General features: G+C 45.2%; 1 protein-coding gene across 2 annotated transcripts in view; it reads left to right on the forward strand.

Annotated features, from left to right (window-relative positions):
- The window catches only part of TTLL4 (tubulin tyrosine ligase like 4), a 44,280-nt gene that overhangs the window by 839 nt on the left and 25,888 nt on the right, over positions 1–17,553 (forward strand). For both annotated transcript variants that reach the window (XM_084805400.1, XM_084805390.1), the window contains exons 2-8: positions 9,005–10,479; positions 11,278–11,399; positions 13,309–13,372; positions 13,809–13,933; positions 15,315–15,425; positions 16,951–17,027; positions 17,482–17,553. The exon at positions 17,482–17,553 is cut by the window's right edge and continues 123 nt beyond it. In XM_084805400.1, the coding sequence (XP_084661526.1) occupies positions 9,083–10,479; positions 11,278–11,399; positions 13,309–13,372; positions 13,809–13,933; positions 15,315–15,425; positions 16,951–17,027; positions 17,482–17,553 (1,968 nt within the window). In that variant the 5' untranslated portion in view covers positions 9,005–9,082. The remainder of the gene's footprint in view (positions 1–9,004; positions 10,480–11,277; positions 11,400–13,308; positions 13,373–13,808; positions 13,934–15,314; positions 15,426–16,950; positions 17,028–17,481) is intronic.

A 17,553-nucleotide genomic window follows, 5' to 3' on the forward strand; every position in this document is an offset into this window, starting at 1 on the left:
TTACAGTGGTGGTGTGTTCAAGGACTGACCTATCTTTCTGCTGTGGGTCTGCATCTGCATCTCTTTCTTGCTTGTTTTTGGGTCAAATCTCTGGTCCAGGAGTAAGGTTCACAACCCAATGGCAGACTCGTTCTGCTGGTATGGTAGCTACAAGAAGGTGGGCTGATGTATGTCATGGGGTACTTGTGGAATGCTTATGTGGGCAAGCATTTTACTCGCAGCCTCTATCTCATCTGTTACCACCCTGCTAGTTTGATGTGCTCCGTTACTCATTTTTATTATACATCTTGCCTGTTGGTGGGGAGGGAGTCTTTTGTGTTATTTTAAACATGGGCAGTTTTTTCATAGTCATCCTCATAGCAAACTGCTGGGTCTTTCTATTTTTTACAGATTGTGAAGTAAGACTGAGAGAAACAGTGATTTACCCAAGTACTTTAACTGGGTCCAGGGCTGAACTTGAGGTTTCCACCCAGGTGTTTCCAGTCAGAGTGCTATATTTGGTAGTGTTGATTCCTTGTTATAAGATGTTGTTTGCTATTGGCCCAGCTCTTCTGTTCATTTGCTAATATCAGCTGCAATATGTTTTGGAAAAAGAAAAGACATAGCTCAATATATTAAGTTTGCGTGGAAAGAAGCTGGGTGTCTTAATGAATCATAAGCTGAATGCGAGCCAGCAGTGCAGTGCAGCTGCTAAGAAAGTTAATGCAATCTTCGGTTGTATTATCAGGTGCATAGATCACAAGAAGTAATAGATCCTCCTTTTCCGGCACTGGTCAGGCCACATCTGGAGTACTGTGTCCAGTTCTGGGTGCAACGTTTTAAGAATTACATTGACTAAGGGTGCAATCCTATGGCCACTAGTCAGCGGCTAGATGGTCATAGGATAGGTTGGTTCCCGGAACCAACCTCAGAGCCCGTACTCTGAGGTTGGTTCCCTGAGAACCGACCTCTACCCCTTCCCACGCTGCCTCGTAGGCAGTGCAGAACAGCTCCACGCTTGGAAGAGGAGTGCAGAGCAGCGAAAATGGGGTGTTCCTGGGTGCATGCTGGGGCGGGGAGGGTGGAAGTACTGTTCTGATGCTTCCTATGACTCAGCTGGTGTCCACCACCACCCCTGCTCCGCCTTCCTGCGGCTAGACAGCTGAAATCAGCTGTCTAGCTGTGGATGCAGGCCAGCTGAAGCATGGAGGGGACGATCCCCTCTGCTTCTCCTGCCCTGTATTGGATAGGCGGCTGCCTCCGAGTTTGGGAACAGCCTCCTATCCTGATAGGATTGTGCCCTAAGGGTGTAATCCTATACATGTTTAGACAGAAAAAAGCCCTACAACTCCCAGCATGCCCTGGCCAGCCATGCTGGCTGGGGCATACTGGGAGTTTTAAAACTTTTTTCTGTCTAAACATGCATAGGATTGCACCCTAAGTGGAGTGTGTCAAGAGAAGGGTGACCAGGATAGTGAGGGGTCTGGAAATCAAGTCCTGTGAGAAATGGTTGAACGAGCTGGATTTGTTTAGCATGGAGAAGAGAAGACTAAGGGGAGCCATGATGCTGGTCTTCAGATATCTGAAGGGCTGTTGTACAGAAGATGGAGCAGACTTGTTTTCTGTTGTTCCCAAAAGCAGGACTAGAACCAAGGGGTGGAAATTGCAGGGAAGCAGAGTTTGGCTAGACCTTAGGAGAAACATTCTAATGATAAGAGCTGTTCAGTGATGGAAGATATTGCCTTGAGAGGTAGTTGGTTCTTCTTTGCTGGAGGTATTTTAAGCAGAGGTCAGATGCCCATCTGTCAGGGTTTCTGCAGTTGCATGCAGGCTTGACCTGACAGAAAGGGGGGTAGGCTATTTTTGTAGATTTCCCCCCTCAGCTTCCCACATCACCTCCCACGCTGTTCCTGAGGGTCTCCAACCTTCTGGAGCAGACTGTGGGGGTGGGGGGAAGAGGACTTAGCTAAAGTTGCTTCCCCTCCCCTCCTCCATTTGTGGAGGCCTCCACTGGATCCAAAGCCCTTCTCCAAGCAGAAGAGCACCATTGGATACAAGCCATATTATTTTAATAAGCTTTACTTGCAGCAAGAGCATAAGAGCCCCCCTAGATCAGGCCACAGATCCCTCTAGTTCAGCATCCTGTTTCCCACACTGGCCAGCCTGACTCCTCAGGGAAGCCCACAAGCAGGGCATGAAGGCAATAGCTCTCCCTAGCTGGCATTCAGTGGCATGTTGCTGAGTTTAGCAAGCTTTTGTCTAGGAAAAGTATGAGTGTGCTTCATCTGTGGTATATTGAGAAGTCTGCCTGACTTGGGATTTGGTTAGCATTCTCCCCATGTGTAGTGATTGTGGTGCTATCACTTTTACTACTGTTTAGCACTGAATTAATACCAGCAGAGTGCTCGGTGCTATGCAAAACATGCAACTGAAAGCCCCTGCTCAGAGGGGTTGCAGTCTGCATTCCATGCAGAACACTGAGGAAGAGGCATGTGTGAATAGTAAAGTTGGCATAGAGGAGACTAGGGGAGACTTCTTAAAATACTTCATTGGTGATGTGCAATTTGAGGTAGATCTTAAAGGAGAAGAGGGAACTGGTTTGACAGATTGAAAGCTGGAAGTTGGTTTCAGGTGTAGAGAATTTTATGGCAAAAAGAGGAGACAAAGGGGGACAATAGTACACAAACATTCATATAATGGAGAGCATGAGAAAGGGGAGATTCAATCAACCAAAAAAAAAGAGACAGACAAGATAGGGATGGCAACAGCAGGAAAAAACACAGGTGTGCAGAGGTGATGGGACCGAGCTTGTGTTTGGTATAAAAATGTCCAAACAGATGAGTGTTTCTTTACTACTGAGTGTGATGGTCAAAGATACCCTCTATTGGGCACTGAGGAAAATTAGCTTGTCGGTTAGCCAGTTCTGTGACCTTCCAATAACGTGCACTCGGCTGAGTTATAGATAGCAAGGCAAGTTAAGACCTGTTAAGCATTTCACAGCTCTTTGTTTACTTTTCAAGATTACTGTGAAACAGTTTGTTTTTCATAAATTTTGTTTGCTCATCTTTGGAAGCCATAGCAACGAATGGAAATCCTGGTTTGCTGTTCACACTCATTATCTGCTATTCAGTGTGTCCACCTTGTTTGATTAGAAGCATAACCTACTTTCAACTTAGGAACACGAGTCTCAACCCAAACAGGCAACTAAGGGCAAAATGCTATTACAGGTCTTTGGGCTCAATATTATGGTGTATTAAAACCAGATTAAAGCTCTGGTTTTAATACAATGCAAACAGCACACCACTCTTTAAAATCTTTAACATGGCATCAAGAAAAAAAGGAACCTTCCTGGCAGAATTTCTAGTGAGAGTGCAGGCATGTTTGGGGGCAGGGAGGGGATAGAAATCAATGTATCCTTAGTATGCAGTTTTAACATATTTTTTTAAAAAGCTTTATGATTAAGTATTTTTGAATTTTAAAGGGCTATCAGCTGCTTACTGCACAGCTCCTTTCATTACAAGATGCACCATATTAAAACTGGTGGGCAATTCTGAGAAATATAGCTTCCATAGCGAGAGTACTCCTTGGAGAGATCTTGGCTGTGAATAATAGAGGGCAATTGCAGTTACTTCCTTGGTAAATCCTCCTAAACCTCATTTGCATTCTGCTATGATGATCAAGAGAGCAGTGTGCTACCTATGTGAGAGACCTGGGTGAGACCTATTCTTCTCTGTCAAAGAACAGTTGTTCTCTGCCAAATTCAGCAGCTGTTGTTCAAATCTTGTCTGTATGTAACAAGTGAAAATGTCAGGGTTGCTATGGTACACTGTTACACTTCTGCATAATTGCTCTGTCACATAACCTTGCTGGTGTTTGGCAGTGGGCCATATTTGCATCAGAGTGATGGCTAATATCTTTTAAGGGCCTTATGAGATGTGTGTGCAGGAAAGTGTTGTTGAGTCTGTTTTCATATATAGTTCTAGTCCTACAAGAACAGGGAGATGTCCAGGTACCCTGATGGGATTCCATGCTTTTGATGTGCAAAAACTATTTGGGTCTTTTGAATGTTTGGGAGAGTTTTCCTGAATGCTAAATAAAGATGAAAAATGAAGAGAGGAAAGAGGACATGGTATTGCTGGTATAGTAGACTGGCATTTGGGTGGATGTTTGAAACTATTTTGGACTGTAATCCAAGATTGGGAACAAGCCCTGCTGACCAGAGTGGGACTGACATCTGAGTGAACATGAATAGGATTGCACTGCTAACTGTATTCTCTACCATAACTTAAGCCATCATGCACTTCTATGATGCTGTGTGCGAGTTGAGATGGCTAAAAAATATGCTTTTGAGATTTATCTGTATACATTCATAAAGGGATCGTATACATCTCTGTATACATTCATAATACATTCATATATCTGTATACATTCATAAAGGGATTTTCTGATGCGAGTTGAGATGGCTATACAATATGCTTTTGAGATTTATCTGTCTGTATACATTCATAAACTCACTGGAAAAGACCCTGATGCTGGGAAAGACTGAAGGCAAAAGGAGAAGGGGACGGCAGAGGATGAGATGGCTAGCTAGCATCACCGATGCAATGAATATGAATGTGAGCACACTCTGGAAGAGAGCGGAGGACAGGAAGGCCTGGCGTGCTATGGTCCATGGGGTCACAAAGAGTCAGACACGACTTAACAAATACATTCATAAAGGGATCGTAGTTCTCATCCATCCAACATAGTGCTGTGGGAATTTTAAGTGTATCTAAACTGTAGGCTGGGTAAAACCATGAGGTTGAAAGCTTTCAAAATAACTGAAATCTGTTGTTCTCTGGAATGTAACAAACCTGAGGCCTGCATAATAGTACATCATGTTGCTGGCATGTTGCTGGCATGTTGCTGGCATGTTGCTGGCATGTTGCTGGCATGTTGCTGGCATGTTGCTGGCATGTTGCTGGCATGTTGCTGGCACTTCTTTGGGGGTATTCAGTCTGTCCTTGATAGATTCTCCTTGAGCCTTGCTTTTTTCCCTTATGTATGGTCAGGCATACATGCCAGGATGGTGGATGGATTTATCTGCTAAGAAGGCATCACAGCTCTAGCAAAGGCCAGCATCTTGTATCACTCAGCTTTTTGGTCTGTGACAACAGGTCATACTATAGAGTTGTCTCAGTCATTTAATATATATTAGCAAGTGAGGGAATGCATTGAATGTCAGGAGTTTTTGTTGCCTTTTCAAAAGAGAGCTAATAGGCAAGGTGGCCTCTTTTATTAGACCATCTTTGTATGTTATATCTTGATACTAACTGGCCATCCCAAAAGGCTCATGATTCTCTAGAAATGAGTAGTGGGACATTCTGGAAGTGGGAAGTCCCCTTCCTCAGTGCACTGGAGACAGAAAGTTGAAAATGAGAACACTGGAATTGATTGGGCTCTCCCTGAGATACAAACTTCTGTAAATCCTTTTCTAACATGCCCCTTTGCTCATGACCTACCCAGTAAACTTCTTTTTTGGACATGAGCTTAGAGACATTCCATCCCATGCCTATAGATTTCTTTTGTCGTGGGATCTTATTCTTTCTGTAATTGTCCTGGTTGTGCTTTGTTCAGATTTCCAGTAAAGCATTGCTGTTCCAAACTGAGAGTAGGGAGCTTCCCCCACCTCAACATCTTGCCTGCAGCTTCCTGAGGAAGCCCCCCTTCCACTTCTGGAATGCCTTTCAGTTCATATCTAGAAAGGAGATTCACCAGATAAGAATCCCCCTTATCTACTGGCCACCTCCCATCTTTGCAAAATGGTGATCCTTGGGTTCTTTTTAAATGACCATTTATCACCATTTCCATCTTTTTCTTTAACAGCTATTGCAGACCCACATCTCTCAGTCTAGAGACCCTGCTGGTATATTGTCTGACATGCATTTTTGCTTGGCTTAGCCAGCTCTCTGTGTTCAGTGAGCATCCTGCCCCTTAAACACTCTGTTAAACCTTGCACTCTTTCAATACTGCTTATATAGTTGACCCAAGAACAAATGGAATTAAGTAGCAGAAATTTTGTGTTAAATGTTCAGAATATTAAATATTAAGGACAGCAGTTTGGGGCATCCGGTCAGAAAAACAAGCCTTTAAGGGAGATCATGGAGCCAGAGGTGGCTCGGTTATCTTTTGGTGTCTTAAGGCAGAAAATCCAAATGGCTTTCTACATGATGGGAAAAATATACACCCCACCTAAGGGTGCATGGAGCTCTTTCACTGGAATTTTTAACTAGGCTGGGAGAGCCTCCATAGGGATGGCCCTTAGAGGAATAATGTTGGAGGGGGCTGGAGAGGCTCTGAAGAAACTTCTGGTTCTGTAATTGCATCATCTCATTGCCGTGCTCTTGTTGGTTTTTGGTCTCAGAAATACTTGGGTATCAATTTTCCTTAAGAACCTAGTTGAGGAACAGTATCTGGCAAATAGTAAGCAACCTATTTACGAGAGGAAACTCTACCCTTCCAAGTGCTGGTAGCTCAGTGTAGCCTCTTTGATTTTGCGTTAATCTGCCAGAAGGGGTTGGATGTCACTACAGGTTGGAATGTGTTGCTGGGTGTAGACTAGGTAATCCAGTACATGCAGCTGTATCAGGTGCTGCCTTCTGAACTGGAGCACAGCTGCATTAGCAGTCCAATGGCAGGGAGGATGGATGAGCATTGGAGGCAAGGTCCTTTGGCAGCAGATAGCAGCATTGCTGTTCATCTGTTGGTTCTCAAGTACACTAACCTTTGGCTGATAAACCCTGATGAGTTTGGAATGGGAGAAACCGGCAGCCTTCCAGGATGGTCCTGCAAGGTGGTGTATGCTGCTGCTATGTCTGGCAGCCCATTTGAAGGAGGGCAAGAGTTGTGCAGCACACTCCACCCAATAGCCAGAATAGTAGACAAAGTCCTATTCTAGAATGTTAGTGAGTGTTGGCAGTTTTTTTGGTACAGAGGCAGTTTGCTTTGGGATAGCATAGAAGCTTGTTATCGGAGCAAAGGTCTCTTTTCTCTGTTGGCCAAGATCTTAGAGGCTCTATGTGATGGTGGGAACCTAGTATAATAACTCAAATGTGACTTCTGTGACAACAGTATTTTGTATACTGCTTAGAGTGTAAAGCGCATCCATGCACAGGAATGGATTTTTTATCGAGTTAGAGACAAGCTGTCTGATGTAAATCTCTTTCAGACTGTATGGAGGGCCATGTAGTGCCATCTTTGGAATGTAGCATACTGGAGTTCTACAGTGCTGCTAATTCTGTGAGCTTTCTGCTGATCATATGAGGTCAGCACTAAAGGGCTTTTCTCATGAATAGTCTGCTCTGGGGTGGGCTGCGTTTCTGAGACAACTTCATTTTTTTGGCTGTGCAGATTCATTCATATGTACCAACATCTTTCTTTGCCAACAGCCTTGTATACCAGCTCTTTACAAGAAAATGGAAGTGGTAATTCTTCTCTGGATCAATATATATATCTTAGACGATTTGGTTCCTTTCAGATGCATTGCATATATATGCCCTGATGCTCTTCTTCCCTTCCCCGCCTTTACATCTACTAGCATCTCTTTAAACAGATTGCTTGGTAAGCTCTCTAGAAGGTTGAAAGATGAAAAGGGCAGTCAGTATATAGAGGGAAGCCTCTTTACTAATCCCCATTAGTTAGATTGTTGGAGAAAATTGGTGTTGGAGCCAAAATTGTGGTATTTTTACTTGTGCCTCCTGCTGCCTCTGTTGGTACATTGTACAAGGGGCTGTATGCTTGAAACCAAGACTGTGTTTTTTGGGGGCTGCCTCTCAGTTGGCAGGGTTCTGCAGAGAAGAAACAGCCAGCCCTCCACTAGTAACCTGGTAATTAAACTGTCAGCTTTTCTTCGTCTGCATGGGAGATCTGATTCCTGATGTTATATTATGCCAGTGGAAGGGCAGGGAAGGGGTAATCCATTTAACTCTGATACATCACATAATGAAAATGGGTTAGCAACCCTGCTGACACAAGATCTGAATGTTTTCTGAAAATAAATAGTTGCTTTCTACCATGAAGGTTATACAGTGTACCTTTTATATGTAGACCAAACCCTGTGTCCCTTGAGGCAGCCACTCTGAAGTTCTACCACCAAGAGTTCTAAGGAGGAGTTGTTACCTGGCTGGGTAACCAAATGAAGGACCTTTTGTGTTAGTCTGAAGGCTGGAGCTAGATGTGTTCGGCAAGGGGTTGCTGTTAGGTCTAGTTCTGTCTCAGTTATAACACCATGTGAATGTTCTTGCTTCAGAAGACGAATCAGGAGAAAAACTCGAACTGGCGGAAGAAGGAATGTTGTATCTATGTGTTTGTTTCTCATCCTTACACAAGCAGGAACACTGCTCACTTATTGCTTGCTTGTTTCCTTTAAAAACAGTTGTTTAACATGTTAAACTGTGTTCCCATGCCCAGTCCCCCAAAACACTTGAATCGTTCTTCCCTGCATAGAGTAAGACTTCCCAGTGATGCTATTATTTCCTCTAGGTGCTGTTAAAATGCTTTGCACCCCAGAAATTGGCCTTTCCTCCAGATTTCATGGCATGTCATTCATTAGTCATTGGCCCAATTTGCATGATTGTCACAGCCCACTGTGGCTTATTTAAGCCATGGTGGGTTCTGGCACTTGCCAGCAGCCGTTGTGAATATCCAAGCTGCAGCCAGTGGTCGCTGCGACTTATTGTGATGTGTGAACCCAGTAAGGGTCGTTGCCATGATTAATAAACTGCCCACAACCCATGGACTGTTTTGTGGTTGGGGGTGGTTTGTTAACCACAGCCAGGTTTGCATGTTGCAGTAAGCCGTGGTGACTGCCTGCCAAGGCTTGCTTAATCACAGTGGCCATCAGCATGCACTGCAATCCGCTGTGCACCGCAACAGCACCATGAACTGTGGTAATTGTGCGAACCAGGCCTTAGTAGCAATGACAGTGGAGGCCACAGTGGAGTTTGCTCTGGACCTCAAAAGGTTTATATGTGTTTCTTTGTTTCAGGTTGGTCATGGTAAAGATGCCTCTCTGACTGACTCCTGTTCACCAGCTTTGCACATTGAGAGTGTGGGATGGCTCTACATGGCCTCAGCAGGGCCAGAAGCCTATAGCCTAGGCCTCAAGAGGGGAAGCCAGTTCCAGGTGGGCATTTCACCAGGGCTGACAGTGCCACCACTTACAGCAAAGCTTCATGAGAGTAAGGCCTGGTTCCTTGCTAAGCAGCAAGTAAAGCCCATTTGGCAGCTGGAACAGAATCATGTGACCACTTTTCAGGATCATCACCGGGTCCACTCAGGGATCTCTTTGCAGCGTCCCCGCCTCTTGTACCCAGAGTCGTTATGTGGTGAGGCAGTGCTCCTGAGCCCGCCTCCGCCTCAGCCCCACTCCCTCCCAAACTTCCTTGGCAGCACCTTGCTCTATCGGCGTTCTTACTTCAGACACAAGCCATACCGGAGGCTTGAGTCCATCTGTTTGCAGCCTAGTACTTTGGAGAAGAAACCTCTTCGCGTCCCACCCCCGCCTGCTTATCGTTCTGTTCTCAGCAACACCATGACATCCTCAGCTGTGGATCCATTCCTTATGCCCAGTGCTGCCGGCGAGCGTTCCGGTCCAGTGTCAAAAGGGTTTCCTCTAAGCTCAGGGAAACAAAGCTCCAGTGCGTATAGACCAGTGCTAAACAACAACTCATTCCTGAGGCCGACTAGTGCTAAAGTGCCTTTGCAGCAGCAGCAGCACCAACCGCTGCCACCAGAAAATAAGAAGCTGAAAGGCTTGTCAAGGCCTCTGGGATTCTCCTGGACCCATTCTGGGGGAAATGGGGATGGCTCTCCCAAAAATCTTGAAAGGAAACTTGGGAAAGGCAGCAGCTTCACTCTTGAACAAGCCAGTGCCAAAGCTCCCCGCTCCCCTGTTCACAATGGCCTGGTTCTCAAAGCAGAGCGGCCCTCTTGGCGACTTGAGGATGGTGAGAATAGGTCGCAGAACCTGAAAGAACAAGATGTGCGGTTGACAGAAGCCATGAGGAAGCTGACTGCAAGTGGTATCCGGAAGGTCAGTACGTACAATGAGTTTGGTCACCGCATTGACAGCTCCTGCCTTATGAATGCAAACTTCCAGTCCAGTCTGTTCAATCGATGGAAACCACACATTGTAGCACAGATCACCCCAAAGGAAGTTCCAGCTGCCACCTCCCCAAATCTGGAGCCTGGTAGCCGCCACCAGAGCCTTACAGGCACCGAAGCTGCCGATGTCTACACTAAACGCATTGATCTTCGTTTCCTTGCCTCGAATTCTGAACCTTCCAACCAAAGCACCTCGAGTCAGTCTGTCAACCCCCCACTGGTGAACACTGGAGAGCAGGTGGTAAAAACGGAGCTGTCCCCACGGACTACTGTCTCTGAGGTAGAGACAAAAATTTCCTCTCTCCAATTGGGCATGGATACAAAATGGGGGCAGCCTACTACTGTGAAAGATACTGAGTAAGTACCATGTTAGATGTCTGTCTGTTGCGTCAAGGCCATGTTTCCCCTTCAGTATCGCTTGGTAAAGGCTGGGTGTGATACGGTATAGAATGAGCTGAACAGTATAGTACCAGAGTATTTCAGTCCCTCTCCCTTCCATGATGTGCTTAGTGTAAACAGGAATATGTAATACTATCTTTCTTTCTCTGTTTCATTGGCTAACCTAAGCCCTTTTTATCTCTCAGGGTCTGACATCCCTTGGCTAGCTTTGCAGCTTTATCACTGTCTCCAAAACAACTCTTAGATTAGAGATGGCAATTCTGTGTTACTGTCGGTAGACAACCTTTTTGACAAGTGTGAGAGTGGCATTGTCACTTGGGCCTTAACTCCCCCCCCCCATGCTTTTCATCACTTTTACACAACAATATTTGTCTCAACTTTGACAAGATGGTTAGCTGCCACTGTCCTATACCGCTAAGAAAAAACACTGTACCATTTGTGTGTGTGGAAGTAATACCCATATACGGAAACAGCCAAGCATGAAACTGCTCCTAGTCTTGGGAATGAACTGAATGCAGAATGCTTAGTGCTGTAGTTCTCATTAGCTCCCATAGTGGAAAAAAGATTGTGGGGAACAGGCCTAGTAATAGCTCTTTGGGATGCTTTAGCTTTATCTGCTTATGTCTGGGATCGCGTCATCCCAGTTTGTTGGTTGTAGATGCTTCTGAGTAGGAGTTACATTGAGTAGGAGCTACAAGAATGTATCTGAGCTACCTAGAGGGTTCCACTTTGTGGCTGTAAGCTTTTGTGTTGTAGAGCTTCAGTCAATCTGCCCCTGCTGGACCAAGCGGAGGTGGAAGATGTGGAGGAAGAACTCCCTGATGGCTTGGAAGATGCCTGCAGTCAAGATGAAGAGGGGGAAGAGGAGGATGGGGAAGGTCAGTTGTATTTATTTATTTATTACTTATTTTCCTCAAAGTACAAAAATACAAGCATCCCCCCAGTGCTATTGCTTTCATTTCAAAACACAAGTTGGATCTAATAAAAACCCGTTTATTAGTTTCCTGCCATACTAATAAATATTTCCATCATTAGCATAAGTACAGTGCATGTACATCCATAATATAATAGACAGAAATATAATAAAAGAGCTAAGATTTATTACAATCATAATTACTGCTGGCTTTAGTAGGATAATTTACCTCTAGGGTCCCTTTAGCCTGTATGTATCATATACACTTGTGAATATTTTGTGAAATATCTCATTGATTGCTGCTTAAGGGAGAGAAAGAATTGGATCTTTTACACTTTACTGTTCTATTCTATTCCACTATTTAGTTAACTGATTTTCATTTATCCAGAAACTAACTCTTCTTTGATTTGTCTCAAAATACTACAGAGTGAGTTATGACCCCGGCTTTCACTGACCCATTCTACCCTCCTAGGTCAATAACTTCTTTGAATAAGGGTTTAGAAGAAACCGCAGTAATAACATTTTAATATTTAGTCAGAGCAATCCTATACTTGAATTATTGTGGGGACTGGGGTGCCACTGCTATAAAGGGAAACGGCTGCTGCCTCCTATACATGTTTATCCCGAGAGGCGAGGGGAACACATGTGGGGACTGTGCCCTTTTTTAGCTGTTCTGCTGGACTGTCTGTCATGGTGGTGGGACTTATGCCAAATGTTGTAGCCCTATAGCCAGCTGATCTTTAGTATAGGATTGTGCCCTCAATTTCCATGCTACGAATATTCTTAACATAACTCAATAAACATGGGAGGGGGGGAGATTTAGTCCCCACAAATATCTTTCCATTGTTGCAATCTTGCTGCTGTTCAGGATAATGCTGCTTCGGCTTATCACTGACCCATTCTAACCATCCTAGGTCAATAAGTTCTTTGAATAAGGGTTTAGAAGAAAGCTGCACTTTGACTGTCCTGGCTGTTATTAACATTGTGATGTATGAACCTGAGATTTTAATTACTGTGTTTTATTACTGCAATAATTTTATTGCTTGTGTTTTGAAGTGTCGTCTTTAGTATAATCCTGCACTGTGGCTCATCACTCTTACGATATCCTTATTTAAATAGAAGGTGAACCTTGGCTTTTGGGGTGTGAAGCAGTGAGCAAAGTGTTGTGTAAATAAATCTTTTACTCTCTTCCAACTTAATGTTGGGGTCCTGTCTTAATAGAACGCACACAAGGGGTTCCAAGTCTGTGTTGAAGAGCAGACAGAGATAAAGGATATCCCTAACCGCAGCCCTTATTTGAGATGATACCAAGTCTTGCTTGAAACCATTGAGCAGAAATTATGGTGCCTGTTAGGTGTTTTCTCAGCCATGTGGGAGCTGTTTTGAGGGCCAAGAGAGGTGGCTGGGTCAATTGGACATTCTCTGGCCATATTTATTTGTTTACAGTATTTTTACCCTCCTTCTGCCAAAAAAAAGGCAGAGCAGCCTACAAAGATAAATAATGAGCCAGGATTGTAACCCTGCTCTCAGGCTTATAATCCAAAAGACACCACACAAAAGGAAAAAGGGATTGGGAGGGAGGAGGAAAGAACCAAAACTCAGGCACTAGTGCTTAGTTTCAAAGTTCTTATTGTTGTTCTTTCTGGCAGGGAAGGGTGAAACAAGCTCCCTGGTTGGTCTCCCTCTTGTCGTGATATGAGAAGTACTCATGGATAAGCAGGTGGCTGGGAGAATGTTTAAAGAGCACCCATTTGAGGGGAGCATGTATATGTTATAAAGTGGATTAAAAGGAAGGGAGGCCGAATTTCTTCAGGGTGTTGATGGGGCGTGGCCAAGATTTTGCAACCTTAAACTACCTTTGCCTTTTTCTTCAGGGGAATCGGATGGCTCCTCATCATCTGGCTTATCCCCCAATGGTTCTGTGGCTATTATATCCAGGTTAGTTTTCAAAATGAACTGGATGTGTTTTCTGTCCAGTGTACTGGACCCTTTTGTTCATAGAGAAACTAAAAAAGGGATATTCACAAGATGCTGGGTATGCACCAGGACTCTGTCCTGGTGGATCAGCCGGCTTATGCTGACTCGATGTACTCTCTGCAAAGAGAAACAGAGCTGCTACGCAGTTGGGCTGAAAGGCAGCTTATATTCCTTTCCTGAAGATCATCATTTGTCAATGCTTCTCTGCCAAAACAAAGTTCACTTTTCCAGTCAGAGTTGATTAAGTGCCGCAGGAATTAAACTGGACTGGGTATAATGGAAACAGATATCCCAGAAAAGGTGTTACACTGCGGGCTTCCCCAACTCGGCTTTGTGTTCCTTTTGGCTTCTTTACTCCTGTAACTGTGTAGATGGGCAATCCTGTTTCTTTTCCTAGGAATTGCGTTGAGGGACTGGTGCCTCCACTTGAGGGTCAAGAGCGAATTCTCAAGCCAGCTCTCATATGCAGCCTGTTCCCCAGTGTGTCTCCCACCCTATATTTTGGTACCCGGGATGAGAGAGGTAAGGTGGATCTGAATTAATTGCAGGGAACAGGCAAAGCCAGAAGATATTAGTGGTAGGGTGGACTTGGAGCTTAAAACAGGAGAGTATAGAGTGAGGACGTGACAATGGGATGTGTATGGTAAAGTCATTTTAAGTATGTGGTTTAGAGAAGGGAAGGGACAAAGATGTTCTGATAAAGTTAAGAGGCAAGCTTAAATCTAGATTTGTTTATAGCAGGGGTAGGCAGAAGTTAAGTCTGAATGTACTGGTAGATCTCCAGGAGATCTGCAGTAGATTGGTAAGGATTTCTGGCTCCTAATGGTTGAACAATAGCAACAAAATGACCCCCACTCCTAAGTTATATTGCAGAAATGAAGAGAGCGGGTGGTGGTGGTACCCAGGAGTGAATTTTTGTGTGTAAGAACTGTGAACTCAGGTCTGGCACTCAAAATAAATTCCTGAGCTCACAGTTCTGCAATGGAAAGTGTATGTCTTTTGCACCAGACTATTGATCTTGGGGTTCTAGTAAAAAAAAAAACCCTAAGGAGATCCCATAAGCCTGAGGTCTGCCCTCCCCTGGCTTATAGCATATCTGTGGAGCTGTAGAATCTTGAGATCACTAGTAAGGAAGTTGAGGGCTGAAATGGCTGAAACAGGGAGTGTAATACTTCATGGGCATTCCCGTTGGCCTTCAGTCTTAATGCCACAGTAGGAAGAGCGATGTTTCTCTCCTGCCCTGTCCTGTGATGAGGAGAGTGGGCATGCAGATTCCCTTGCCAAAGAGATGGGCCGAGTTGTCTTGTTCCTTCTGCTGTGGCCTGGGTGTTTTCCTAGTGAGGAGCAGGCACAGCAGCAGCCCTTGGTCTGGAAGGCTTAAAGGTGGTCTTGAGCACTTGGGATATGCATGCTGACAGGCTCTGGATGCTTCTTGCTATGGCAGCATAGTTACTTGAGCTTGCCCCCCCCCCCAACTTATTCTGTCTTCCACCTCCCACCAAGCCAGCACCAGCTATCTGTTCCACAGCAGAGCATATAGAAAAGAAACCCCTCAAAATCACTGACGATCCTCTGCTAGAGGGCATTTGGCTTACCCATTACTGGTGAGGCGAGGAAAGGTACACTTGCCTGAGGATCCAGTTCCTCCCAGAAACTTTGCATCCCCACTTCAGGTGCTTGGTGCTCCTTGACAGGGTCTTGTCTTACAGCCTGAGAACCACTGCAAGTGCTGGGACTTCTGCCCATGGTTTCTCCTTTATTTCATAGTCTGATTCTGTTAAGATTCTTTGGGTAGAAATCTCTCCCCTCCTGGCTTCTGTGCTCCATGATGAACCAATCTTTAAGAAATGGGTGCTCCCCAGACTGGGTTTTTGCTTAACCTTAGGGTTTGCTTTCATCCTAGTGGAGAAGCTCCCTTGGGAGCAGAGGAAGATGCTGCGATGGAAGATGAGTACAGTGACTCCCAACATTGTGAAACAAACGATTGCCAGGTCCCACTTCAAAATTAGCAGGAGTGAGTCATCTTCAATGTGGGAATGGTCTGTGGGTGCACAGCTTTGCCTTGGGATAGAACTGGGTGTTTGGAAATTCATTGTCCCATTTTGAGGATCTGCAGAGGGAGAGAATACCCAATAGAACTGGTACTCCAGTGTTCCTCTCTGGCATGGAGGACTCCGTGTGATGCTGCAAATCAGGACTCTGCAGATCTAATTGTGGCTTTTCCACTGCTTCCCTCCCAAGTCTTGGGCAAGTCTTCTGGCTCTTCTGCCTAGGTGTATCCTCTTTGACAGCTCTCACTGGGGTGGTTACACCCATGAGATGCTAATGTTTTCTGCAGAGCCACACTAGTGCAGCATGGTCTTTGCTTATAGAGGCTGGGAAAGAAGGTTCAAGACATGGGATAAAAGGCTGTCCTGCTGCACATACATTTTAGCAATTCTTCACCTTGTGATCAGTTGTGGTCTGTGCCCTTTCCATTAAACTATTTCATAAATACAACCATCCTTCTCTCCCCCCATGAAAGGAAAGTTAGCTAGGAAGTGGGGGATCTGGAAAAGGGGTTGGGGGCTATAATGAGACATCTCTTATCTGCTCAGCCTTTACTGCAAGGATGGGGCACATGCGATCCTTCAGACATTGTTGGACTGCAGTTCTCATAATCCCTCACCACCGGCCATGGTGGCTAGAGCTGATGGGAGTTGCAGTCACCAATACTTGGAGGGCCAGACATTCCCCACCCCTGCTTTATTACATGGTGCTTGACTTTGCAGTATACATTGTGTTGCTGATGCTACAATACTCTTATTGTGTACAGTTCTCCACAGAGTTCTGGGGCCACTTGTATGAGGCTGCTGTTAGGTGTCTGTGACTGTTATTGTCAGAGGTGCCTCTGCGCATAGGCAGTGGCAGAGTAGCTCAGATTCCGAAGAGGAACCGCAAAACGTGGGGGAGGAACTTTCCCAGACTCTTCCGGACAGGGCAAGATAATCTCCTCAGGTTTCAATAGTCCAGCTGGATGGAGAGAGCCTCTCTTCACACACCCCCGTGATAGATAGTGAACAGGGAGAGGTGGGGCTTGGACAGCCTGAATTCTTAGATGCCAGGCACAGACGCAGGGCCAAGAGAGAGCTGGCAGGGGTGGAGCTTAGGCAATCTGCCCGATTGGCCCGGCGGGAACAGCTACATGTAGATACCTCACGAGACAGAGGGAGATCCCCCCCACCCCTTAAGTTAGGAAAGTGTGCCTGCCTTTTCTCAAATGGTAGGCAACTTTCAACCTTCCTGGTTTCCCTTTGAACTCCCTGAAGGCTTTTCCTTTGTAGACTGTGAGTTACTGACAATTAGCATCTGTATGACCCATTGAAGTAAAAGGATTAAAGAGTTGTGGATAGAAGCCTCTTGTCTGTGTTTTGATTTCACTACTGAAGTTCAGCAGGGACAAAAGGGAGACCTGACAGCTATATTTCTTGTGCATAGAGTAGAAAAATGTATCCACTATGCTGTCCAGATAATAATCTCTGCTGCTCTATTGCCCACAGGAAACAATGACTGGCTGGGCTGCTGGGGCCATCACATGAAATCTCCTGGGTTCAGAGTGATCAGAGAACATCAGAAGGTATGAGATATGGCCATGCTACACATGAACATACAGAAGAACATTATGTAGTGTGGGGGGAGAGGATGGGATGAGAGGGGATGGGATGAGATACATCCCTTCTTCTCTCCAGTTTTACCCATCTGTATGCTACATGCAACTGATACTTGCCTGTTTTCTGTTGCCACGTTTTCTTCCTCCCTCCCTTCACATTCTGCTCTTGGTGGCTGTGCTGCTGAAGGCAGCCTCCTTGGTTTGCAAGACACAGTGTGGTAGATATGTCAGTGCTGGCATCCTTACTTCGTATGAACTATCTATGGGGAGTACCAGCCAGGGACTTCATGACAGCATGGGCAAAATAGGTTCTCACAATTATTCTTGAATTTGGAGGAGAGGATGCTCCCTTGTTGTACTAGGCAGGAGACAATGGGGACCTCATTGCTCTGTTTTTGCCTTCCTCCTTTCCTGCCTGCAGTTGAACCACTTTCCTGGCTCATTCCAAATTGGTCGGAAGGACCGTCTATGGAGAAATGTGTCCAAAATGCAG

This window comes from Heloderma suspectum, chromosome 1 (assembly GCF_057233095.1).
Source record: "Heloderma suspectum isolate Gila_16-S chromosome 1, 16-S_ref, whole genome shotgun sequence".
NCBI classification, from domain to species: Eukaryota; Metazoa; Chordata; class Lepidosauria; order Squamata; family Helodermatidae; genus Heloderma; species Heloderma suspectum.